This window comes from Theileria parva (genome assembly GCF_000165365.1).
Source record: "Theileria parva strain Muguga chromosome 4 map unlocalized ctg_529, whole genome shotgun sequence".
In the NCBI taxonomy this organism is placed as follows: domain Eukaryota; phylum Apicomplexa; class Aconoidasida; order Piroplasmida; family Theileriidae; genus Theileria; species Theileria parva.
This window is the reverse complement of record NW_876246.1, coordinates 781058-804357: the sequence shown is the minus strand read 5'-3', so window position 1 is coordinate 804357 and position 23300 is coordinate 781058. Positions and strand designations below refer to the sequence as shown.

General features: G+C 35.5%; 13 protein-coding genes across 13 annotated transcripts; 10 read left to right on the top strand and 3 right to left on the bottom strand.

Annotated features, from left to right (window-relative positions):
- Positions 1-182: 182 nt before the first annotated feature.
- smc2 (RecF/RecN/SMC N terminal domain protein) lies at positions 183-3929 on the top strand (the record flags this gene model as incomplete). Its single annotated transcript, XM_758951.2, has 1 exon — positions 183-3929. The coding sequence occupies one exon, from the start codon at positions 183-185 to the stop codon at positions 3921-3923; it is 3741 nt and encodes a 1246-aa protein (XP_764044.1). The 3' UTR covers positions 3924-3929.
- A 218-nt stretch (positions 3930-4147) lies between these two features.
- Positions 4148-4892, top strand: TpMuguga_04g00408 (uncharacterized protein; the record flags this gene model as incomplete). Its single annotated transcript, XM_758950.2, has 1 exon — positions 4148-4892. The coding sequence occupies exon 1, from the start codon at positions 4194-4196 to the stop codon at positions 4890-4892; it is 699 nt and encodes a 232-aa protein (XP_764043.1). The 5' UTR covers positions 4148-4193.
- Positions 4893-5107: 215 nt separating this feature from the next.
- On the top strand, positions 5108-6547 carry TpMuguga_04g00407 (uncharacterized protein; the record flags this gene model as incomplete). Its single annotated transcript, XM_758949.1, has 1 exon — positions 5108-6547. The coding sequence occupies one exon, from the start codon at positions 5108-5110 to the stop codon at positions 6545-6547; it is 1440 nt and encodes a 479-aa protein (XP_764042.1).
- Positions 6548-7069: 522 nt separating this feature from the next.
- TpMuguga_04g00406 (SVSP family protein) lies at positions 7070-8125 on the top strand. The gene has a single exon (XM_758948.2). The coding sequence runs from the start codon at positions 7112-7114 to the stop codon at positions 7976-7978; it is 867 nt and encodes a 288-aa protein (XP_764041.1). The 5' UTR covers positions 7070-7111; the 3' UTR covers positions 7979-8125.
- Positions 8126-8140: 15 nt separating this feature from the next.
- TpMuguga_04g02490 (uncharacterized protein) lies at positions 8141-8664 on the top strand (the record flags this gene model as incomplete). Its single annotated transcript, XM_061306182.1, has 1 exon — positions 8141-8664. Exon 1 carries the CDS (start codon positions 8398-8400, stop codon positions 8662-8664), a length of 267 nt encoding a protein of 88 aa, XP_061161852.1. The 5' UTR covers positions 8141-8397.
- A 115-nt stretch (positions 8665-8779) lies between these two features.
- TpMuguga_04g00405 (uncharacterized protein) lies at positions 8780-11274 on the bottom strand (the record flags this gene model as incomplete). Its single annotated transcript, XM_758947.2, has 2 exons — positions 10720-11274; positions 8780-10411 (listed from the first exon to the last, which is right to left on the bottom strand). Exons 1-2 carry the CDS (start codon positions 11185-11187, stop codon positions 8780-8782), a joined length of 2100 nt encoding a protein of 699 aa, XP_764040.2. The 5' UTR covers positions 11188-11274.
- An 878-nt stretch (positions 11275-12152) lies between these two features.
- On the top strand, positions 12153-12580 carry HTB1 (Histone H2B.1; the record flags this gene model as incomplete). Its single annotated transcript, XM_758946.2, has 1 exon — positions 12174-12497. The coding sequence occupies one exon, from the start codon at positions 12174-12176 to the stop codon at positions 12495-12497; it is 324 nt and encodes a 107-aa protein (XP_764039.1).
- Positions 12581-13126: 546 nt separating this feature from the next.
- On the top strand, positions 13127-13699 carry TpMuguga_04g00403 (uncharacterized protein; the record flags this gene model as incomplete). The annotated part of the gene is made up of 1 exon (XM_758945.2): positions 13127-13699. One exon carries the CDS (start codon positions 13127-13129, stop codon positions 13697-13699), a length of 573 nt encoding a protein of 190 aa, XP_764038.1.
- A 219-nt stretch (positions 13700-13918) lies between these two features.
- Dnajc2 (Myb-like DNA-binding domain protein) lies at positions 13919-17122 on the top strand. Its single transcript, XM_061305993.1, has 9 exons — positions 13919-14283; positions 14417-14908; positions 15080-15203; positions 15337-15591; positions 15704-15793; positions 15828-15920; positions 16092-16749; positions 16782-16901; positions 17054-17122. Exons 1-9 carry the CDS (start codon positions 14130-14132, stop codon positions 17084-17086), a joined length of 2019 nt encoding a protein of 672 aa, XP_061161160.1. The 5' UTR covers positions 13919-14129; the 3' UTR covers positions 17087-17122.
- Positions 17123-17129: 7 nt separating this feature from the next.
- TpMuguga_04g02050 (uncharacterized protein) lies at positions 17130-17644 on the bottom strand (the record flags this gene model as incomplete). The annotated part of the gene is made up of 1 exon (XM_061306122.1): positions 17130-17644. One exon carries the CDS (start codon positions 17642-17644, stop codon positions 17150-17152), a length of 495 nt encoding a protein of 164 aa, XP_061161851.1. The 3' UTR covers positions 17130-17149.
- On the bottom strand, positions 17130-19046 carry TpMuguga_04g00401 (Type IIB DNA topoisomerase family protein). The gene is made up of 8 exons (XM_061305992.1): positions 18931-19046; positions 18543-18851; positions 18434-18508; positions 18318-18373; positions 18247-18287; positions 18078-18218; positions 17793-18021; positions 17130-17766 (listed from the first exon to the last, which is right to left on the bottom strand). The coding sequence occupies exons 1-8, from the start codon at positions 18991-18993 to the stop codon at positions 17616-17618; spliced, it is 1065 nt and encodes a 354-aa protein (XP_061161159.1). The 5' UTR covers positions 18994-19046; the 3' UTR covers positions 17130-17615.
- A 23-nt stretch (positions 19047-19069) lies between these two features.
- MRD1 (RNA recognition motif family protein) lies at positions 19070-21404 on the top strand (the record flags this gene model as incomplete). The annotated part of the gene is made up of 1 exon (XM_758942.2): positions 19070-21404. Exon 1 carries the CDS (start codon positions 19221-19223, stop codon positions 21402-21404), a length of 2184 nt encoding a protein of 727 aa, XP_764035.1. The 5' UTR covers positions 19070-19220.
- Positions 21405-21817: 413 nt separating this feature from the next.
- Positions 21818-23283, top strand: TpMuguga_04g00399 (putative integral membrane protein). Its single transcript, XM_758941.2, has 3 exons — positions 21818-22576; positions 22658-23066; positions 23151-23283. The coding sequence occupies exons 1-3, from the start codon at positions 21940-21942 to the stop codon at positions 23212-23214; spliced, it is 1110 nt and encodes a 369-aa protein (XP_764034.2). The 5' UTR covers positions 21818-21939; the 3' UTR covers positions 23215-23283.
- Positions 23284-23300: the final 17 nt, after the last annotated feature.

The following is a 23300-nucleotide window of genomic DNA, read 5'->3' as shown; positions in this document are numbered from 1 at the left end:
TTTTCCACACCCTCCCCTCCAAATTTATTAAACATTTGTTTATCACATTTTATTCATAGTTTTGTAGGAAATTGATTTTTTTCCTGATCCTCCACAATTCTAACCCGTTACACATTACTCAAACTAAATGAGAAATTTATTTCCGTAATCTCCCTACTGCTTAAATTTTAATTCTATGTATAATGTTCATAGAATATGTGATATTGGATGGGTTTAAGAGTTATTCAACTCGTACTGTGATTGGTCCATTGGACCCTCACTTTAACGCGGTAACGGGGTTAAATGGCAGTGGTAAATCTAACGTATTAGATTCGTTGTGTTTTGTGTTTGGGATCTCAGACCTCTCCACAGTCCGCGCGAACAAGTTAGACGAGTTAATATATAAACAAGGCCAGGCCGGAATAACCCGCGCCACAGTAACAATAATCATCAACAATACCGTTCCCATGCCTACACTAATGCATCCCTATAGAAATATGAAAGAGATAACAATAACAAGACAAATAGCCCTGGGTGGTAAGAATAAATATTTCATAAATAATCACCCGGCGACTGCGAAGAATATCTTTGACTTTTACGACACTGCGAGTATGAACGTGAATAACGCAAGATTTCTAATTATGCAAGGGAGAGTGACTAAAGTAGTCAATATGAAACCGAGAGAGCTGTTAGACTTGATAGAGGAGGCCAGTGGCACAAGAGTGTACGAGAATAAGAAAACCGTAGCACTACGTCTGATTAAACGGAAAGACGAGAAAATGGAAGAAATCAGACGAATTATCACAGATGACATTGCGCCGATGATGGAGAAGCTTAAAAGTGACAAGGAAGATTTCCAACGCTACAACACCGTTAAAGTTGAGTTTGACAAGTATAAACTTATATACCTACGGCTACAGCATAAGCATTTTAGCGAATTAGTAAACACCCTCAGAGATAAATTCAACACCAAACAACGGGAATTTACCGCGAAATTATCAAGTAAACGGGAAGCTGAAACCTTGGTCCACTCGTTAAATCAAAAGTTAGAAGTTTTGGAATCGGAGTTGGCCCAATTGAATTCGCGGTGTACGAGGGAGAATAATGAGCTTGACCAGCTTAATAAGGAGCTGAGTAAGCTAAAGAGTAATAGGAAAATAAGTGAAAAGGAGTCTAGAGAATTACTAAAGTACATAAAGGATTTAGAGCTGGAAATCGCCGATTACACAGCGAAACTAAGTGAATTTTCAGCTGTGGACAAGTTAAAAGAGTTTGCAGAACAGGTTGAACAGGATAAAAGGAAACTCAGTGAGCTCCAGAAATTGGCAAATTCCGGCGGTAAAGTTGGCCAAATTACACAATTGACTTCTAAAATCTCAGCAACGCAGGCTGAACTCACAAATACCAACCGCGTCATCACACATTTGGAGACTGAAATCAGCAAGTTGGAGACCAAGTTACAAGAGTTCGCAACGTCGAGAACTGAGTTTGACACTGAAATCCAAAATCTTAAATCTAAAAAACTGGAAATTAACAGTAAAATCAAGGCGTTGGAGCTGAAAATTAGCGAGTTTGGCTCCGGAGACCCAATCACACATTTGAACTCTCAAATCAACCAATTAAACGAGAAAAAAAATGAACTACAACATCAAATCTCAATACATCAACAACTCATCAATAGATTCACAGTACACATTAGAACCGGTGGTAACACTCCCGACAGAGTTGGTAACACTCCAGACAGTGACCCCCGTTATTTTGGGCAGGTGTATGAGATACTAAAATTGAGTGAGAGGGGGTTGGAGTATTCGATACCGATTCATGTGTTGATTGGTTATAAATTTAGTTATTTAGTAGCCCAAGATTCACAAGCTGCTAAATCCATTTTTAAGTTCAATAACCTCTCACAAAGTAATAAAAAAATCACCATCATACCCCTAAATGACATTAAAATTAATCATCTTCTCACACAGCACGATTTGGAATCCATTAAACTCTTTTTATCTCATGATATTCACGCACAGAGTACATCTGAGGTGAACCGTGGAGTGCTGGGATACTGGGAGGTGTTTGAGTATGACGAGAGATTCTTGAGGTTAGTGCAGTATGTGGGAGGGAATTGTGTCTTTTGCAGTAATGACGCGGATGCGCGTAAAATTGCGTATTCTAAGGAGTTGAAGAGGAGATTTCCAACGGCCACGCTGCAAGGTGATAAATATGACATCTCAGGCACAATGTCCGGTGGCGGGAATAAATACCTCACGGAACTTTTAAAGTCCGTCACACTCCTGGAACAACTTCACACACAACTCTCACACACAGATCAACAGATTTCCACCGTGAGAAATAGCGTTACAGAGTGCCGTGGTATGCTGGATGAGCTGTATGACTTAAAGAGTAAACAGGAGTTGTGTACCTCAGACTTGCTATCACTAGAACTAAGACTAAAAAATAACGAATACTACAACACATTGACCAAATTAAACAATTCCAAGGAGGAATTAACCATTAAACGCAGTAGAGTCGGGGAACTCACAGGACTACTCACACAGTTGAGAGAAGAACTGGAATCGTTGAGTGTGAGGGCTGGCGGAGTGGATTTGGAGTCAAAGATAAAAATATTAAAGGAAAGCATAAAAAAGTCAAGTGTGCAGTTGGAACGTTTAAGGGAACAGAACATGGACCAGCAGCTTAAAAAAAGCACACTCGAACACCAACTAACATCAAACCAAACTGAACTCGACATGAAAAAATCACAGTTGGACACTTTGAATCAAATAATCCAGGGCCAGGATGAGGAAATTGAGTCCAAAAAACGAGAAATCGATCAGCTGACACATCAACTAACTGATGGTAACAAGGAAGTAATTGAGGTCCAAAACTCAATAAACTCTGCGACAAAAGAGAAAGACCAACTGTTATCAACAGTTGATGAGATAAATTTGAGTATAAAACAGCTGGAGTATGACTTGGAAACTGTGGAAAAGGACATTAACGAGGCCAATGTCAGGGTGATTAAACTGCAGCGGGAACACTCATTTCTCACTGAATCTGACCCCAATGACATACAATTCACTCGCAGATCAAGTATTAGTGTTTCACACAGGGACACTGAGTTGAACACTGAGTTACCCAGTGAGTTAAACAGTGGGTTAAACAGTGAGTTAAACAGTGGGTTAAACGGTGAGTTACCCAGTGGTAACACCGGGTCCAGTGATAGCCTGGACACTTTGGACAACCCGGATCTCCTATATGTCAAGGCTAAATTAGAAAAGTTAACCCGTTTAAAGGAAAAACTGAGTAGAAGAATTAATCAGAAAGCTCAGCAGATGTATGATGATTTATTGTATGAATATAACGACCTCATGAGGAAGCTGAGTAAAGTCCAAAATGACCGAGATAAAATAGAAAAAACAATCACGGAATTGGACATTAAGAAGAAAAAGAGCGTCGATGAAATGTTTGAACGCGTTAATTTACACTTTGCGGAGATATTCTCACTATTGCTTAGCAACGCCACTTGTAAACTAGTGGCGTCAGATGGTAAGGACATAAGTTCCGGCATAGTAATGAAAATCTGCTTTAACAATGTTTGGAAAAACTCGTTAGCGGAGCTTTCCGGAGGACAACGCTCACTCCTGGCACTGGCACTGATTTTATCAATGTTAAAGGTAAAACCAGCGCCGATTTATATCCTGGACGAGATTGACGCTGCGCTGGACCTAAGCCATACTCAGAACATTGGGAAAATGGTCAAACAGCAGTTTCAGTACTCACAGTTTATCATTATCAGCCTCAAGGAGGGCATGTTCACCAACGCCAATATACTTTTCAAGGTCAAGTTCATCAATGGCAAGTCCACAGTCACAAGACACTCCAACCTCGACAACACACAGAAATCCACAGAACAAGATCAGGACAATAATAAACGAAAACGAATTTAATACCCAAAATACACAATATTCAATATATACTACACATATTACATATATTATACTGTATATACTTCGTAGTATAGTATACATAGTATACCGGGTATACTATAGTATTATATATAGTCAAGAGTATATAATACTCTATATACTAGATACTGTGTATCCTATGGTATTCTGTGATATGTAGAATTGGCTAGCTGTTTAGGGTGAAACTGCATGCACCCTATGAATCCCGGAGATTAGTTTGAATTAACTTTAATATTGTAAATTTATTTCAAAATGGTAAGAAAAGAGTATGAGCACAAGGCAAAGTTGGTAAATGACAGGCCGGTGTTACATTGCAGGTTTGGCAAGAATAAGCCGTGGGTGGACATAACACGTACGAGACATAACGTGGATAATCTCACGTTATTAGACCATGAAGGGGCTGAATTTAAAGTTTCAGACTGTAAAGTTGAGTTGGTGGACTTTATTTTCAGGATTTTCCTGGAATTCGTGTGTTGCCAAATCAAGTATAATGATACGCCCATCTGGTTCTTTACAGGTGATTTAGATAACTTTAATCCTCAAAGTATATCATTTGACTTGGTAAAAAACTCGTTTTTTCTCGATACAATAACTGAAAAGTCCATTAGAATAGACGCATGTCACTATGTGCTGGGAGGTCAAGGAAGAGATGGAGATAATGGCGTATTAGACCTTGAAGATCCGTTGAATGAGAAGAATAAACACATGAAAGTTAGAGAATTCAGTGATTACGTCAAGACAATCAAGTATGGAAGGAAGACCATCTGGAAACATAAGAAAGGGGAACCATACCCACTAAAATGCATTGCAGATGAGAAAAAAAGGGAAAGATATGTCATATTTGAGAATAAATATCTCATTGTTAAGAATAAAGGGAATAAATGGGATATCACAGAACATCCAATCACTCCCGACGACGAATTGTACAATTATCTATCCAAACTACACTAATCTCAATTTTGTCACCGTATTATTAAGTATATTTTAGCCTATTTAGCCTATTTTCAATGGTATATTAAGATTTTATAGTATACTAAGATTTTATAGTATAGTAATTTGGGATCTGGATGTACAGGTGCTAGATCCAGTAATTATTTTAATTTCCCAAATATCTTTGTAGATCTCTTGAAAATTATTATGTTAACTAATTTAACTCAGTAAAAGTTATGTCTTTAAGATTTGGAAGTGATACAGAATTAGAACCCTTTGAGAGTTACCAAGCTCAACCCCTCGGTAGTAACGGAGTAAAGCTTGAAATTGAGATAAAGAAATCTACATCCGAATTTGAGCATAGATTTGTGAATGATTTTAGAACTTATAACTGCCTTTTAGGTAAAAAATTTACCTCCGTAACGGAGGAAGGGTTCGTTATCTGGAAATCCGACAATACAACATCTGATAATACAACATCTTATAGTACAACATCTGATAGTACATCTGAGTCTGCAGGTTCCAGTACAGTGTATATCTCAGAAAAGAAGGAGAGATACATGTTAATCTTACTTGAAGATGATTATAAATTATTTTATAAAAAGGGTAATGGGATACTGTGGACAGATATCACTGACGATAGAATAAAATTATATCGAATCAGTTTATGTCGTGATGACATTGACTTGAGAGAGGGAAAGGATTACGAATATCAATTGAGGATGTTTGATTATATGTTTTATTTTAAGAAGGAGTGTAAGGAGGTTTGGTACATGGGAAGGTTAATTTGGCGTTTTAATGAGAATTTTATAACCAGAAAACCGAAAGGTTTCTTTGTCAACTTGGTAAATAACAGTTTTAGACTAAATTACGGTGACACCAGTAGACATTATGATTCTGCACCCAGAATTAAGATGTTTAAACTGGTTAACGAGAAATACGTTGAGATGACAAATTCAGATTACATTACTATAAGAAATTACAAGTGGTTTGCTTTTAAGTTTATTTTTACAAGGGTAATTACAGATTTAAGAATTACACTTGATAATAATATACTCTGGGAAGGCGATTCCGAATACTTTTACTCACTATTAATAGACGAATCGGATAATAGAATACAAATTGATTCTTACAACTCTGTCATCACACTACATTATAATCACTTAATCCGTAACACAACTAACAACAGTAATGACACAACTAACCACAGTGGTGACACAACTAATTTACCAAGTGGTTTAAGAGGAGGTTGGGAAATAGAGGAGCATAAGATGAATAAGAATATTAAGATATATCATTATCCTATAGGTAATATGATAGGTTTAGTGGGTAGAAGTTTATATAGTGTGGAATTAATATATCCAGGCTGTTTTGAGTATATTCTTAATAAAGGGCTTAAAATCTGTGCAATGGTAATAGACTGTAAAACAGCGTATATACATGACATTGGCACAGAATACCTTAAAGGCTTTATTTACGACTTGATTGAGGAGGAATTGGAATATTACGTACAAGGGAAACTAATACAGAAGAAATGGGTTGGTATGGACTGGGGACTTAGGATAGATAAGCTACCACATCTGAACATCCTAGAACCCAGAGAATGGGCTGAAAATGGTAAATTTGCTAAATTTATCGAACCACAACAAAACCTACAATTATACCAATATACATAATTTTTAATATACATATATATTTATAGTATAGTAGTGTGATATGATAGTAATAAGATAGTAATATTAATACTAAGACTAAGACTACTGTGGTTGTAAATGTCTGGTGTTAAAACTGACAATACAACTCTTATTTCTGTTGCTGTTGTGTGTACTGTAGCTGTGATACCCCGTAGATATGCATTAATTTGACAGAAAACACCCAACAAAGCCTGTCAATCTAAGATTAATTTTACCATGAAAATAATGCTATACTTTATCTTCATGTGTATTTTGTTATACTTTTTAAAGGACCACTCATATACTTCATTTTAGAAAAATTAATAACAAAATAACATAATATTTAGATTTCTATAATATATTATACTGTTACACACTATAGATATGTATATTATAATGTGTATTAGACCTACATATTATTTAATATGTCCAATTTTCTCAACATATGACCCGTTGTAAATTGAAACTGATTAATTTTATTATTGCAAGTGATAAATTGGTGAAAGTATGAGATTATTAATTTCCAGATCCCCCATGAAATAATATAATTTAATCTCATAATGACCTATGTCCGGCATAAATTTATATATATTAATCGTAATTCTGATTGTATATGTAAGATGTGCTGATAAACAAGGTGACAAGAACCTAAGCCTAGTGGCATACAGTGACAGTGAAGAGGAAGAAAATTTTGAAGTAACTGAAACCACAGGGGAAACCAGTGAATTACCAGACGATACCAAACCTCAGGATGCACCGGGAACACCTAAAACCCCCGAACATGCAGCTGAAAAAGATGTAAAACAACCAGTTAAACCTTATGATAAACCTTTAAGAAAATGTGAAACAATTCAATTCTTTAAAAAAGGTACTGAAGGCAATTTAGTTTTAATGACTGGAGCAGATTATGTGAAGATAGTTAAGTATAGAAAAGAAGAAAAATATGAATTTAAAGTGGATCTTGAGCTTGTGGTTTGTGATGGCGTGACGGCTTATGAACATAGACCTGGCCGGCCTTACTGTTCAAAACTAATTCATAATAAAATTGACAACGTTTTAACCATTATTCGTGAGGGCTCAATTTTGCGTATGACGTTTGATAGAGGGAAGTGGCGAGCAAGTTCACGCAGTAAACCAGCACAGGTAGAATTATTCACTAAAGATTCAAGGGGAAATTATAAGTTAATAACGAGTCATCATTACACTGTGGAAACTAATGAAACTGGTGGATCGGCATATATATTTATGCCAGGCGTAAAATGTAGAAAAATTATAATTAATAAATTATTAGTTTGGAAAAAAACTGATGAAAAAGAGTATCCAACAAAGTTTTTTGTTACCATAAGATTGGACGTCTTTCTATTTTTCAGAGAATATAAACTTTTATTTAAGAAAAGTGGCCAAAAATATAGACAAATTACCAGACACAAATAAATCATTCATAACTCAACATTTGATTTTATTCTATCACATACACATATTTATACTAGTAACATGTGTTCCTAATAATATTTGTATACATTTGTATATTTTCTATATTATTAATATACTAAAGGCATTTATACTTTATGATTTATTTTTAGTAAATAGTAATCTCAGTTGTTGGTAAGTAAGCAAAATTATCTTCTTGGTGCTATTAATAGTGTCAAGACAATTACAAGGGAATAAACTATATTATTAGTGTAAAATAATGGATTAAGATTTGGATTAGTAATATGTCAGTAATGGCGTGGAGTGAGTTGGCCATATTTAGGAGTCGCCAATAAGTTCTCAGACACTTTAAAACCAACAATAAATGTGAAATATTCAAATTAATATTTAAACACAAATAAAAATGAGAAATTGTTTAAGCTATGTGTGGATACTGCAAGGTTTTGTTACCAATTACATTAATTTCTACAATCCTGATGATATTACTAACATTTTATTCTCAGGGATACATAACTGAGTATAAAAGACACAGTCATAACAGTTGGCCCACAGATGATATGACTACCTGGAATGCACTTTGTTACTGGTTAAAAAAGTCACATAAGATCACTAAACATAATCTTAAATCACTGTTTACCACAAATTTACGTAGTGACTTATTACTTGAAGTTCAAAATGTGTTAATCTAATACTATACATATACACACTATATTATACTTTGTATATTACTCACGGTACATAAATAATAGCACAACTTAATCACTAAAACGTAAATAAAAGTATAAAATAAAGTTGTGTACAAGATTAAGCTGAAATATTAATGTATTGATCTGTTGTTGACATGCTGTTGGGACACAACGGCTCTCTCTTAACCTCAGATTCACACTCCTCATCAAACTTAACTTCTCTCTCAACTACTTCATCTGCAACTTTATCCGTCACAAACCCTTTCCCTGCGGGTGACACAACTCTGTAGTAAGTGTAATAACAGTTGAACGCATCTGTTATTACCCCTGCCACTACAGTTTTTAGTGGTAAAATCTTAAAAATTGCTGGAACGAAGTGTTTACTGAATTTATCTTCTCTGGCAAATCTGAGCTCATGAGTGAGTAAATCGAGGCATAAATGCTCACCGCTGGTGGTGTTGAGGATGGTAAAATTCCTACCATAGCGTTTCCCCTTGAGACACCGGATAATAAAAGTGTATTTATGCTTTAAATGGTCACAGTCTTCAGGTTTATCCTCGCCTGAAACACATAACAGCTGCTGATAGTAGCCGTTAAAAAAGGAGGAAACCCTTGAACCAGCAGGTGAATGGTCCAAAACCCGCACAGGCTTATCAGCACTCACACTACCAAAATACTTCATCCGACAGTAAATATCCTTACCAAATCTCTTTCTATCCACTTCAGTCAACAAGTTTCTATGAAACAAACATACATTTTCCCTTACATAGGTCATGTTGGGTACAGGGGTAGTGTTGGAGGTCCCAGGGTTTAGTAGTGGAAACCCCGTAAACCTCACTATACTCTTCAAAATACTATTAAATATACCCATTCCATCCTCGTTCACCTTGTTTAAACCATTACTACTGTGATCAGTATTGTAGTGGTGAATAATAGTTGCGGTAGTGAAGGGTTTGCAGGAGTTGTGATTGGAACATTTACAGGGGCAATTTGAGTGACTGAGATCAAATGGTATGGCATTCCGTACAGTGTCTAGGAGTGATTTTTTAGGCTCAAAGGCCTCAACTACGGCGATTTTAAACAGGCCAATACTATCCCCAGTTACAAAACCCTGGCCTGAATATATACTCTCAGGGTTTCCAATATTCAAAAATAACGGCAAATTTACACCTCTATTATTTATCTTAAACGCATGCAACTTTATTCCCAAGTCTATTAATCTACACACTTCAGTATCTACCTCAGGTAATTCAGTGTCCTGAGGGTCAGGAGTGGTCTCAGGAGTGCTCTCGGTGTCTTGATCATCTGTGTAATAATTGTTGAGATTGAAGTTTGATGTGTTATTCATTGAGTAGGAGTTGGTACTACCAATTTCAAGGCCCTCCGGGCCTTCAAACTCGTCACTCTGGACACTGTTAACTCGGTGGTTACTTGGGGTATTTGGGGTATTGGTGAGGTTATAATAGTTCATAGTGCCGTCGAGATTCGATTGAACGGAAATTTTAATATTATTAACAAACTTCGTAATGGATTTGTTATTAGTCTCTGGTGTTAAATTTACCGTAAACGAGTCTATTACCTTTCTTGACTTAGCATGTGACACTGTTATGTCCAAACAGTTTTCATCAGTTTCCTCAGTGTTTTCACAGTTGGAAAGATCAATGCAATGCTTGATGTGATTGTATTTACACTTTGCACAAAGTGTTTTCGTGTCAACTTTGTAACAACACTCCGATATCAAATCTCCCAACTAACACAAATTTCATTCTATTTACATTGTTTAAGTAGTAATTTAAGGCTATTTTAGAGATATTTAAGGGGTAATTTAGAGATATTTAAGGGGTAATTTAGAGATATTTAAGGGGTAATTTAGAGATATTTAAGGGGTAATTTAGAGATATTTAAGGGGTAATTTAGAGATATTTAAGGGGTAATTTAGAGATATTTAAGGGGTAATTTAGAGATATTTAAGGGGTAATTTAGAGATATTTAAGGGGTAATTTAGAGATATTTAAGGGGTAATTAAGTTAATTTTAGCTGTGTTGGTGTGTTGGTTACTTGGAGTTTCTGTTGATTGATTGAATTTTTGAGTGATTTGTGGTAATCAGACCAGAAATCAGGCCCGAGTGAGTCAACAGTTTGATTATTTTCAACTGAATTTGTTGAATTATTGCACTGTTCAACAGTGTTACGTGTTAATTCCCCGTTTTTTTCTTCTGCTTTGAGCAGTTTCAGGCAATTAACACACCTTTCGAAGTAAATTTCTTCGTGTGGGTTTTTCAAATATTCAACTGATTCCTCAGGCTTAATACCATTTAATCTCGCATTTTTACACCCCAAAGGGATACAATCTTTATTTATCTCATAAATTAACTTATTTTTTATATCTTCAGTGTTAATTAATTTATTTTTTATGTTCTGAGTGAGGTTTAGTGTTAAGGTTTCGAATGTGTTATTTTCCAAGTCAACATCGCCGGAATCGTGCGGATTCCTGGCACTATCCTGCACCAAGACATCCCTAAACATATTTTTTACTCATTTTACTCAATTTTAGTGAATAATTTGAGAAAATCAATCATCTCAATAGATTTAACAAAATAACATTGAATTAACTAAATAATCAATTATCTGGGAAAAGTGTGTATGGGTTACGGTATGGAATCATCATCTCCTACGCTACTTAGTACATCGCCATGATTAACTTTAATACAAGTCATTATTCCATTAATTCACATATAAATTTATATATAAAATACGTATATAAAATTAATTTATAATGTAAAAATAATTAATGTATTTTATATATATAATTTAATTTTATATAATTTTAAGATTGTTGCTGGAATTTGTATTTTTTCCAGAAAATTCAGTAAAAAATTAATAATTAAATATTACTAATAATTTTAATCTTATTTTAAAATTATTTGGAAATTATTTGGGAATTATGACAAATCTGGGATTTGGCTGTGGATCGGATAAAATGTGTATGAAATGTGTTGGAGGAAATTATTTTCCCTGATATTCCTCCGTGATTCTAATCCTGAGCATCCCGAGGGTATCAACTCCAGACCAAATCCCGATCCCAACGAATCAAAAGTATTGTAAAATAATGAAAATAAATAAATTGAATGTGTGAGTGGGAGTGGGAGAAAAGTGTGGATTTAGACTTGGTGTCATGGTGTGCCTGAAATGTGTCTCAGATGCCCCAAATTGTTGTGCCCCTCCCATCCACCAATTCCACATTCACTTGATATTTTTCACTATCGTACTCAGAATGTTAGTTTTACAAATTCTCACACTATTTTCCAGCTAATTATTCCTATTTTTAACTCATCTTACTTATTTTTATTTTTTTATTATTTTTATTAATTTTGAGATCTTTTGCGATTTTAAAAATTTTTATCTTTTAGATAAATATTGTGAAATTTAGTTAAAAATTGTTAAAAATTGTTTAATATTGTGAAATTTAGTTAATAGTGAAAAATAGTGAGAAATAGTGGTATAGATCAAGAATGGTAAAGAAGCGTGTGCATAAGGGTAAGAAGAAGGCTCGTTCGGAGACTTACAGTACTTATATATTTAAGGTGCTGAAGCAGGTTCATCCGGATACGGGTGTGTCAAAGAAGTCGATGTTGGTGCTTAACTCGTTTGTGACTGACACTTTCGAGAAGCTCGCCACTGAGGCTGGCAAGCTCTGCAAGTACAACAAGAAGGAAACCCTCAGCTCCCGCGAGGTTCAAACCGCCGTCAGGCTCGTACTTCCAGGCGAACTCGCCAAACACGCCGTCTCAGAAGGCACCAAAGCCGTCACCAAATTCACAGGCAAACACCATTAAAACAATCAAGTCAATTAATCTCGGGCGATTCTATTTCTTAGGCTTCACTAGAAGCCGTAAATCTCTCAATCTACTCCATTTCCACTTATTTTTCACATTTTACACTTATCTTAGGGCTATTTTTAGGCTATTTTTAGGGCATTTTAGGGCTATTTTACACTTATTTTAGGCCATTTTAGCCCTGTTTTATTCATATTTTAAGCATATTTATGAGTATATTTTGGCAATTTGGGTCATTTTTACCAGAAATTGAAAAAATTTTCATTTCCCCAATTTTCCACAATTTTTCATTAATTTAATTATTTTAAATTATATTTAATAATTTTCAAATGATTTGGATGGAATTTGGGTGAATTTCCGGAAATTTGATGTTTGGTATGGTGCCCCTAGCAATAAATTAAAAATTGGTAAAATTACCAAACAATTCCACATCTTAACTTTTTAAATATTATTTTTAATTTTTACTCCTAATACTAGTCTGGCAATGTGTAAATTCTGCTAGTGTGTACCGCGCTAACAAATCTATTACTGTACCAATTCCTTACACATTGACAATGATTTACTCGGGTGTATTACTAATTCTAATCGCAAAAATTTCCCACTGTACACTGGCAGGGCATTTACATACGATGTTCGAATTTGAAGAACCTTACAGAAATAATAATAAACAGTTGAAACTATTCAATGAGGATAAAACTGCGTTACTAAATGACAAGCCCGTGGGATTACATAGGACAGTGTTGGATCTCGAATTCCCAGAACGTGTAGGCACGAGTAATACTGACAGATTGTACAGGATAGTCCAATGTCTTGCAACTGGAAACGTGGAATATCTGCAAAAGAAAATATATAAAAGTTTAAAAGTTAAATTAACCTCTAGGGAATCATTTAGTGATAGTGCTGCCAGTTGTACAAATGAGGTGGTCCTGACATTGAGTCCCCCGGGAACAATAAGCACAGATTTCCACTTAACGGATCATTACAAGTTACATGAGAAAAGAGTAACGTTGGCGAAGACGCAGGAGAAGACAGTTGACTTCCAAGACGTGTTAAACGACGGACTTCTGGACATGGAACTGTTCTGGCTAAACTTTGAAATCACCGGCAAATGCTCCAAATACCTCGTCGTAGAATTACTTAAACCAAACAACATCGATCCACTCGGTAACGACTGCGATCCCACCAGCATCCTAGTCCCCTAATCTAATACTATACACTTAATTTATACAGTATAATATTGAGGAATCAGGTGATTTGAGTAAAAAATTCAAAAATTCAAAATTTACACAATATAATTAAAAATCATAAATTTTACACTTAATTGAAATTTATTTAATTGATTAAAAAGTTATTTAATTGATTAAAAAGTTATTTAATTGATTAAAAAGTTATTTAATTGATTAAAAAGTTATTTAATTGATTAAAAAGTTATTTAATTGATTAATTTTTTATTGAATATTTTTATTTAAATAAATAACATTGTCGTGGTGGCGTGTAGATTGTTAATTTGTACAAAATTTGTGGTTGGATGGTTTAATTTTAATGTTGGTGAATTTGATTTTTATTACCTTTAATTTGAAGATTTATCGCAAGATTAGATTCCTTTGTGTAACCTGATGAAATTACGGAACGATGAGCCTGTGTAACTACTTGAGATTATGTAACCATAGCCATAACCAGGGCTTAAAAATCTCACCAAAGTCTTCCAAACACACGAAAACCGTAGAACCGGCTGGATTCACATTCTTCCTACTCAAAGAATGGAAACTCAACATCAACCCTAAACGTATTCCATACATAATTTTATCTCCCAAATTATTTATTAAAATTATCATATTAAAATGATTATCACATTAAAATGATTATATTAGAATAATTATATTGAAATAATTACAACATTGTGTTAAATTTGGTGATAGAAATATTTGAGGTTGATGGGAGTAGTAAGAGGGAGGACTTTGAGTTTCTGGAGTTGGATTTAGCGCCTGTAAAACAGTTCTCAGAGTATTCCCAGAAGAACGAGTCGTTTTCATACTTTTACAAGTTAATTTGGTCCAGAATATTATTGTCGGAGTTTCCCTCGTCAGAATCGGAGTCCGGTGACGAGGAAACCACGAAGAAACGTGATAAAAAGTTTAAGAGCATAAAGACTTTGGGGTTTGTGAGGAACTTTATCGCAAAGGAGAAAAACGCCTATGAATTATTAAACTGCACAGACTCCGACGGGATTAATAAAATTAAAGCCAATTACCGGAGATTAGTCCTGTTACTACACCCTGACAAGGGCCAGAACCAGAAAGTACCCGAAGATCTCAAAGATTACGAAAAAAAGTATAAAGTTTCCACAATCTCCAGACAGGAGAAATCTGAACTCTTTCTACTACTCCAAGACGCATTCACCATCCTCAACGGTATCCACTTACCGTTTTACCATACTTAAACTTATTTACCACTATACTATTTACCACTATACCATTTACTACTATACTATTTACCACTATACCATTTACTATACTATACTATTTACCACTATACTATACCATAGAGTTACTATACTATACGGTAGTGTTTTATGTGTGTAGATGTTGATATGAGATTGGAGTATGATTCGAATTTACCGTTTGATGAGTCGATCCCAACACATGAAGAAGCTAAACGAAAAGATTTCTTCCTCCTCTTCGGACCAATCTTCCAAATGAACTCCAGGTACCACACACACACTTTCTATATCCCAACTATACTATACTTACTATATTCCATACTATAATATACTATACTATACTATACTTTACTATACCAAAAATATACCTACGGTGTGCATGTGTTAACTTGGTATTAGATGGTCCAGAGTGAAGCCTGTTCCGTTATTGGGTGACAATGAGAGTGACGATGAGTATGTGGATGACTTTTATGAGTTTTGGCGTTGTTTTGAGACTCTGCGTACGTTTAGTCACGCTGCGCCACACTTACTTGAAGACGCCGAGAGCAGAGAAGAGAAACGCTGGATGGAACGAGAAAACCTCAAAGTACAAAAGAAACTCATCAAAAAAGAACAACTAAGAATACAAAAACTCATTGATCTTTCCTTACAATAGTATACACACACTACACACTTAGTTACACACTTACACATTTACACATACATTTACACAGTTAGTTACTCTTACACACTTACACACAGTTAATATTACACACATTGGACATAGTGACCCGCGAATAAAGAGAAGACAGGATAGAATAAGACATGAGAAATTAGTAAAGCAGAAGCAGGCGCAGGAGGCCAAGTTACTTGAACTGTACCCCAAATACTAATGTGTTACAATTGTGTAGGAGGAGAATTGAACTTGAAAAGGAAAAACAACGACTGGAACTTGAAAAACTCACGGAAAAAATCAAATTCCAAAAACAAATCACCAAAAAATTGTAATACCAAACCACACTAGTTCCCCAGTTATCTCCCATATACTTATATACTTACCCTATACTTATATAGTTATCCTATACCTATATACTTACTCTATACTTATATAGTTATCCTATACTTAGTATAGTTATTCTATACTTATAGTTAATTACGGTGTAAAATGGTTGTAGGCGTCAGCATATGCGGATGGTATATCAGCGATGTGCGGGTTTGGGTGAGATTTCCGGTACTTTGGAGAAGCTTGTGACGCTAGACTACGATGAAATGAAGTCATTTTCCACGAAACTCTATGACATTCTGAAGATAGAATTCAACTTTGACAGATGTCCAGACAATGAATACTTGGAGGATCTTAAGCTATTAGATCCCAAACTCAGGGAAATGGCACTCAGCGACCCTGAGGAATCAGAACTTTCAGCACTTTTCGGACAAATTTCCCTCAAAGTTAATCCAACTCCTGATCACAGTGTTACTCAATCCAACACTACCGTGGGTACTACCGTGGGTACTACTGTGGGTACTACTGTGGGCACTACTGTGTCTAATAGAGCTGAATCAGTTGGTACGACACCTAGCGCCGTTACGGAATGGACAAAAGAGGACTTAAAAAGATTATCCAAGGGAGTGGAGATAAATCCAGCTGGAACACCTGGGAGATGGAACTTAATCTCAAAGTACGTCAAGACCAAAACCGCAGCACAATGCATTGAAATGTCCAAACTCATCTCTAACAATATCACCGACAATACCACGGGCACCACCAGTGTCCACAGCACTAATGGTACGGATACAGTATCAATGAGTAGCTGGAGCGAGTTACAACAAACTGTAAGTCATAACCTGACCAACTCAATTCTTAGGCGTTTGAGAGTGCACTGAAGAAGTACCCATCGCATTTAGATCCCGTGGTTCGATGGCGAAAAATCGCATCAGAAGTGCCCGGAAAAACTCCCAAAGAATGTATAGCACGCTTCAAAGAGGTTACTCACCCTTTTCACACCATTTACACCATTTACACTATTTACACTGTTTACACTGTTTACACAGTTATTTAGCTTATTTGCCCTATTTACACTATTTACACAGTTATTTACGTAATTATCTTGTGTACGGTTGAGTAATAATTGTGTAGATAAAGGCTGCGATAACCTCGATGAGGTCATAAGCGCTTTAACTCCTTTAATATTCTAAAGTATATTAACTACGTACACTAGTGACTATATTATGTTTATCTTTGTCTGGGTATTCGGAGTGTCCGATTTCCTTTATTTCTTCTCCTGCGTTCTTTTACTATTCTTCTTATTTTGGCTGGTGACTGGTATGTTTGTTTCAGATCCTGGGCAGGTCGCCACGGTATCAAACTCATCCTCGACCAGCGCTTCTTCCGCTTCTTCTTCTTATGCTTCTTTATCTTAAACTTTCTTCTCTTCAACGTACTTATACATTTAGTACTGTTACTGAGGGAGTTAGTGTTACAAATTCCAGTGGCTAATGATACAGTTGGAAATAGATTGGGTGAGTTGAATCTGTGTAAAAAAGTTCCATAATGTGCAACTGGGAAGTGAGATAATTGATTTTGAAGTTTGATAAGATTGAAATATACAAACGAAGTTGAACCTTGAAATTTACTCCTAAACACTTTATTACTGATCCTATAGACTTTATTACTGATCCTATAGACTTTGTTACTGATCCTACACAGTTTGTAAAGCTGTGGAATCATCAAGTGTGTTGAGAAATGTGTTAACAAGTGTGTCGAGTGAATGGGTGACAAGGAGTTCCAGAGTGTCAAAATCGTCCAATTGATATGTAAAACCTTCAGAAATAAATTTTTCTAAAATTTCCCTAAAAAATATCTTAACATTTTATACCTTGAATTTTTTATATGTACTAAATCGGGCCTAAGATTCCACTTTTCACTGGTATTTTCCCTACTATTCCCGGACTTTGGGTCATAAATTGTATTTTCTGGTTCAAGTTGTATTAAGTTTTGTATAATTTTTAAGTCTCTTGAGGTTAGAATTGACTTGATTCCGCTGATTTTCTCGCTACTGCTCAAACACATCCAGTACAAATTCTCAATTCCACAGTCCTCAACATCTGCCCCAAAATTATATAAATAATAAGTAATTAATTTGGCATAGTGTAGAAATTACAGTAGGAAGTGGTTCTGGGCGTTTTATGGAAGTTGAGACTAATGATTAATCCTGAGGGATTAAAATCTGTTAAAATAATAAAAGGAAATTGATTCTCAGCCTTTTGATAAATTTTATACACTAACTCTCGAGTTGAATGGTCTAACAAATATTTAAGGTGAAAAGGGACCTGGAAATCCTCTACAAAGTACTATAGCACAGGGCTTATGTCTGTAATAATTATAATCTTAGGGTTAATACTTTTCAAGGAGTCCAAATTTCAATAATCTGTGATACACAGTCTCTTTCTCCACTATCTAATCCAACATTAGGCAGTAATTTATGACTAATTCCTGAGGATAACTGTGTAGTAGGACCAGTAGGTAATTTAGTGTTGTGTATGGGAATTGTATGTCGAAATCACAAATTGAAGAAAATGCAATTCCGTTACCCTAAATGAAATCTCTTTGAGTAATGTGAAGATACTTGTAATGTGTTGTCACAGTTGGAATGAATGATTTGATTGTGGTTGAAAATTTCAGAGAGTGTTAAGTGACCTTTGATAAGTGCTTTGGGACAAGTACTGATGAGTAATTTCTTTCTGGAAAGTTTAGTTTTCTGAGTTATGTCAATTATTATTTGATCAGAGTCCCGTTGACTCTGGCAAACGTGAGCACAGTTGTAGTAAATTCCCCTCAAAGTAATTACTGCGCCACGCCTCAAATTCCTCAAAATGTTTCTCAACACTAAAATCACTCGGGTATACTGTAGAACAGTCACAGAATTCACCAAAAACTATTTTCACAATTAGAACAACTAACTGTAATAATTAACATAAATAATTATATTTAAGTAAAAAGTTAGGAAATTTAACGTTTGGGCTTGTTAAATCTTGTAAAAGTGAAAGAAAGTAATATTCCAAAGTCAATAAACTCATAATATGAACTGATGGAGTGAATATTCTTGTGAGGAAGAGGAATAAGGAAAATAATTTCATATTTAAATCATTTTTATTTAAATTATTTTTATTTAAATTTATATAATAAAATTTTTAATAATTAATTATTATTTTAATTTTGTAAATTATCCTAGGAATCCCGGAAATAATATTTTTTTACCCAAATTCCCGGAATGCCCCGGAATTTTAATATTATTTGAGTTAACATGACACCAGATGTTTACGGCGATAGGAGTAGATTAATTATAAAAAACATTCCAAACAGTTTGGATAATAAATCACTTGAGAAGTTGGTTACGAAAAAATGTAAAGATTTGGGCGTTACTAAGTCTGACATTCGCCTCCTTACCAAGGAGAAAAAGGTAAATAATGAAGTTAAAAGAGTCTCCAAAGGCATTTGTTACGTAGGATTTATCTCCGAAAGTGACGCCACCAAGTTTCTCAACCACTACAACAACACCTACTTCAACTCATGCAAAGTTTCCATCGAATACTCCAAAATCATTACTAACAATGAGATTAACGGGGTAAAAGGGGTCAAGGGAGTGAAAAATGGTATAACTAAGGCTATAGATAATCGTATAACTGGAGTGAATGGAGTAGTGGTGGATGAGGGAAAGGTGGTAACTGAGGTAAAGCCTGTGAAAGCTGGTGTTTCATCTAAACGTGTTCACATCACCTTCGATGATTCCGATTCAGAACATGACTCAGGTGATATTCAAAGGGATCACTCAGAATTTCCCTCCAAGAATGAAAATTTTACCTCTCCCGACACACCCTGTGCTATAGATATGAACAGAGTAGTGATATTTAATTTACCTTATAATGTAACAGAGGAGATGATAAGAAAGTTAGTAAAACCTTATGGTAAGGTGGAGCAAATCCACATCCCGCTGACAAAGAGAAATATAACAGAAATCACTAGTGGAAATGACATAGAGACTTTTCTAACCCGTGGCATGTGCTTTGTGACTTTTACTTTCGAGTCTGATGCCTTGGAATTCATTGAACAGAAGAATAACACCATTTTCTCCGGCCGAATCATCACAGTCTCACATGCAAAAACTGAGAAATCGAATGATTTGGCTAATAAATTTTTACAAAAGTATGACAAGAGTAAGAAGTACAAGAATAAATCAGTGGATGAGACGAGTTACTCGGAGTTTAAAGCTAAAAAGAGAAAGTCTGAAATTGAGAACAGGACAATTTGGAATATTTTACACCTTGACATTAACTCTGCAATCAAATCCATCGCCAAAAATCTTAACATAACTTCTGAGGACATTCTGAGGGGAGAGCAGGCAGGTGTAAATGCGGCAATCTCCGAATCCTTCATCCTCAACAAGGTTAAAAAATGGTTATCGGACCAAGGCATAAACTCTGAAGTCACAGACTATAAGGAAGATTTATACGATGACATTTTGCTAATTAAGAACTTACCTCATGACACTGAGGACAGGGACTTGATCAGGTTATTCAGTTCCTGCGGGAAGATTACGAGGTTTACTACCTCACCTTTTAAACTACTTGGGCTAGTACAGTTCAGTAGTAAATCAGAATGTGATAAAGCCTTTAGAACTTTGTCCTATAGAATGTTCCAAGGCTTACCCTTATACCTTCAGAAAGTGCCAAAATCACTTTTACCCAATGTTAACACTGTACAATCAGATGGTATAGAAATTGATTCTGGACCACAGCGGGACGGTGTTGAGTCAAATGAAGTAGTAGATAAAGTAGATGACACTTTGGACCCAGATGACACTGTGGACGCAGATGAAGTTGACCAAAATGGAACGGCTGAGGAACCAGAAAGAGCAGTTGAGAGGATAGGACATGTGAGTGTGTATGTGAGTAATATAGATGAGAGTGTGAGTGAGGAGGAGTTTTCTAGGCATTTTTCAGGTTTAAAAGGCTTTGTGATATCAAAAATCATCAAGCCTCACGGTACAAAATTGGAGGAAAAATCCTCAGCTCGCTACGGATTTATCGAATTTGACAGCATAAATAACGCGAAGGAAGCGATTAAAAGACGCATTGGCACAGTAATCGGCACTAAAATCATAAGCTTAGAACTGTCAAAGAATAAACAAACGATATCAAACTACAGTAGCCGTAAGCATAAGGACCCAGGACCTACTGAGGAAAACGACGTGATAATAGTAAAGAATTTACCATTTCAAGCGACGAAGAAGGAGTTGCTGGAACTGTTCAAATACTATTCCAATGTCAAGACTGTGAGGATTCCGAAATCCGCTGGAAACACGCACAGAGGCTTTGGGTTCGTCGTTTTCATGTCCAAAAACGACGCCAAACTCGCAATGGAAAATTTAAAAAACGTACACCTCTACGGGAGAAGATTAGTCCTACAATACGTCGAAAACTCACAATAGAATTAATATTATACTCAATAATATATTTTATATGGTAAATAGTGTATAAAATGTGTAATATTTGGGGAAATGGATGGAATCTGGGCGATATTTGGCTGGTGCGTCCAAGGTGTAAAAAGTGAGCTTAAAGGCTCAATTTTGTGAAATTAAAAAAGAATCCTGAAACTATATAATTAATTTACTTCTAAAAAGTTGAAAAAATGCTACACATTGGACTAATAGGTGTAAAAATTGATACACCGAAATGCACAAATGGAATCTGGCAATGGAATCTCAAGATCATATTTAAATCAAGTAAATTTTCAAGTATTTAAGTAACTAAAGGTTTTTAAGAATTTTAAGTTATTTTTTCCAACTTTAAACTCAGTTTTGGGCCTTATCTTATGATAATTACAAACACCTCCGATTGCAAGATCTTGAACATTTTTACCCATTTAACGGAAATATTATCGAAATAAGTTCTGAAAATAACTTTCTAAAATTAACTTTCTAAAATTATTTGTGAAAATTAGTATCTGAAAATAAGATTGTGAAAATGCGTTATATATCATCGGTAGTGTTGGGACTGTATTTAACATTGTTGGCGATAGCGGCAATAAACACTCAGAGGGGCGGGAGTTTCCTTAACTATGGGACGACTGAGCGTGGTCACCCAAGTCTCCAGTCAGATGAGTTAGATGCTCTTGGCACTCCTGAGGAGGGACCTAGAAGGGGAAACCCTGGCGTATTATCTAAAGTGAAAGACTTCTTCTACTCTGACGGTAAAACACTACACAAAACCCATAACAATGTGTTGTTACTTTCATTTGAAGGGTTCAAGAATGTGAGAAACAAGCAAGTGGTAGATAACACACATTTACAGGTACAAAAGACCCTAGACTTGTTCAAAAATAATACTGAGAAAGGTGTGCTCCACTTCAGTACAAGGGATAAATTACAGCCCAAAAGTACCATTAACAAGGCCACCTTTAAGCTTAATAAACTCTTTGACGCTAAGTCGCTCGGTTTCAAATGCCCTACCAACGCTGTCAAGCTCTACCTCATTGAGCCACTCAATGACGAGCTTAAAATCAAAGTGCTCAAAGGGCCAATCAAAGTCGAACTCAAGAAAAGTGAAGTTGAAGTTGACGTGACCAACTTCTTCAGTGATCTCCAAGATGACACTCCTCAAGGTAAATCCATACTATTTACCCGTCCTACACTTTACTATAATATCAATTATATGGTAAAAATTCTGTACTAATTAAATTTAGTGAAAGGGAATTTGATGCAATTTTTGGATTTATCAGTGAGAAAAGGTGCGACACCAGCGAAATCAGCGCCTGGCGAAGATGATTTAGAATTCGATGATGAGCCTGAGGAATCCGGTGATCAAAAGGACGAGGAGAACGACGAGAATTTCTTCGGAAAAGAAGGTAGCAACAGGGAGGAAGCTGGTGAATTGATGCCTTCAGGAGGAGGAACAATTGACAAGTATCTGATGCTGGAAGCGGATTCAAACTGTTACTTCGCCTTTGACGTGGAGAAGAATAAGCCGAAAATCAAGATTGAAACTTCGAAGAAGACTACTACAAGGCTTAAACAGGCCAATAAAGTTGCTATTGGAGGAGTTGCTACCGCCGTAGGATTAGTCATCTTCGGAGCTGTTTTTATAATCCTCAGGTACAACAACACAGATAATCCATTCTAAGGTATTTAATTACGGAACAGTTCCAAATTCACTACATAACAAAATAAATTTTATAGGAGCAGAAGAACCGATTACTCATACTTTTACGATAAACAAAATGAAACCGCAGCCCTAACCTAACATCTCAATTTAAGAATCACACAATCATTTCAGATTTTACTTAATCATTTCAGATTTTACTTAATCATTTCAGATTCACTTAATAA

Bases quoted from the DNA above. Each gene is read 5' to 3' on its own strand.
- TpMuguga_04g00399 (XM_758941.2), top strand. From the start codon at position 21,940: ATGCGTTATATATCATCGGTAGTGTTGGGACTGTATTTAACATTGTTG. The intron at 22,577-22,657 runs GTAAATCCATAC...AATTAAATTTAG, and splicing joins CCAAGATGACACTCCTCAAG to TGAAAGGGAATTTGATGCAA. The intron at 23,067-23,150 runs GTACAACAACAC...TAAATTTTATAG, and splicing joins GCTGTTTTTATAATCCTCAG to GAGCAGAAGAACCGATTACT.
- TpMuguga_04g00406 (XM_758948.2), top strand. From the start codon at position 7,112: ATGTCCGGCATAAATTTATATATATTAATCGTAATTCTGATTGTATAT.
- TpMuguga_04g00401 (XM_061305992.1), bottom strand. From the start codon at position 18,993: ATGAGTTTATTGACTTTGGAATATTACTTTCTTTCACTTTTACAAGAT. The intron at 18,852-18,930 runs GTTAAATTTCCT...TTGTGAAAATAG, and splicing joins AAGATTTAACAAGCCCAAAC to TTTTTGGTGAATTCTGTGAC. The intron at 18,219-18,246 runs GTCCCTTTTCAC...AATATTTGTTAG, and splicing joins ACTTTGTAGAGGATTTCCAG to ACCATTCAACTCGAGAGTTA.
- Dnajc2 (XM_061305993.1), top strand. From the start codon at position 14,130: ATGAGCCTGTGTAACTACTTGAGATTATGTAACCATAGCCATAACCAG. The intron at 14,909-15,079 runs GTATCCACTTAC...TTATGTGTGTAG, and splicing joins CGCATTCACCATCCTCAACG to ATGTTGATATGAGATTGGAG. The intron at 15,592-15,703 runs GTATACACACAC...CATTGGACATAG, and splicing joins ATTGATCTTTCCTTACAATA to TGACCCGCGAATAAAGAGAA.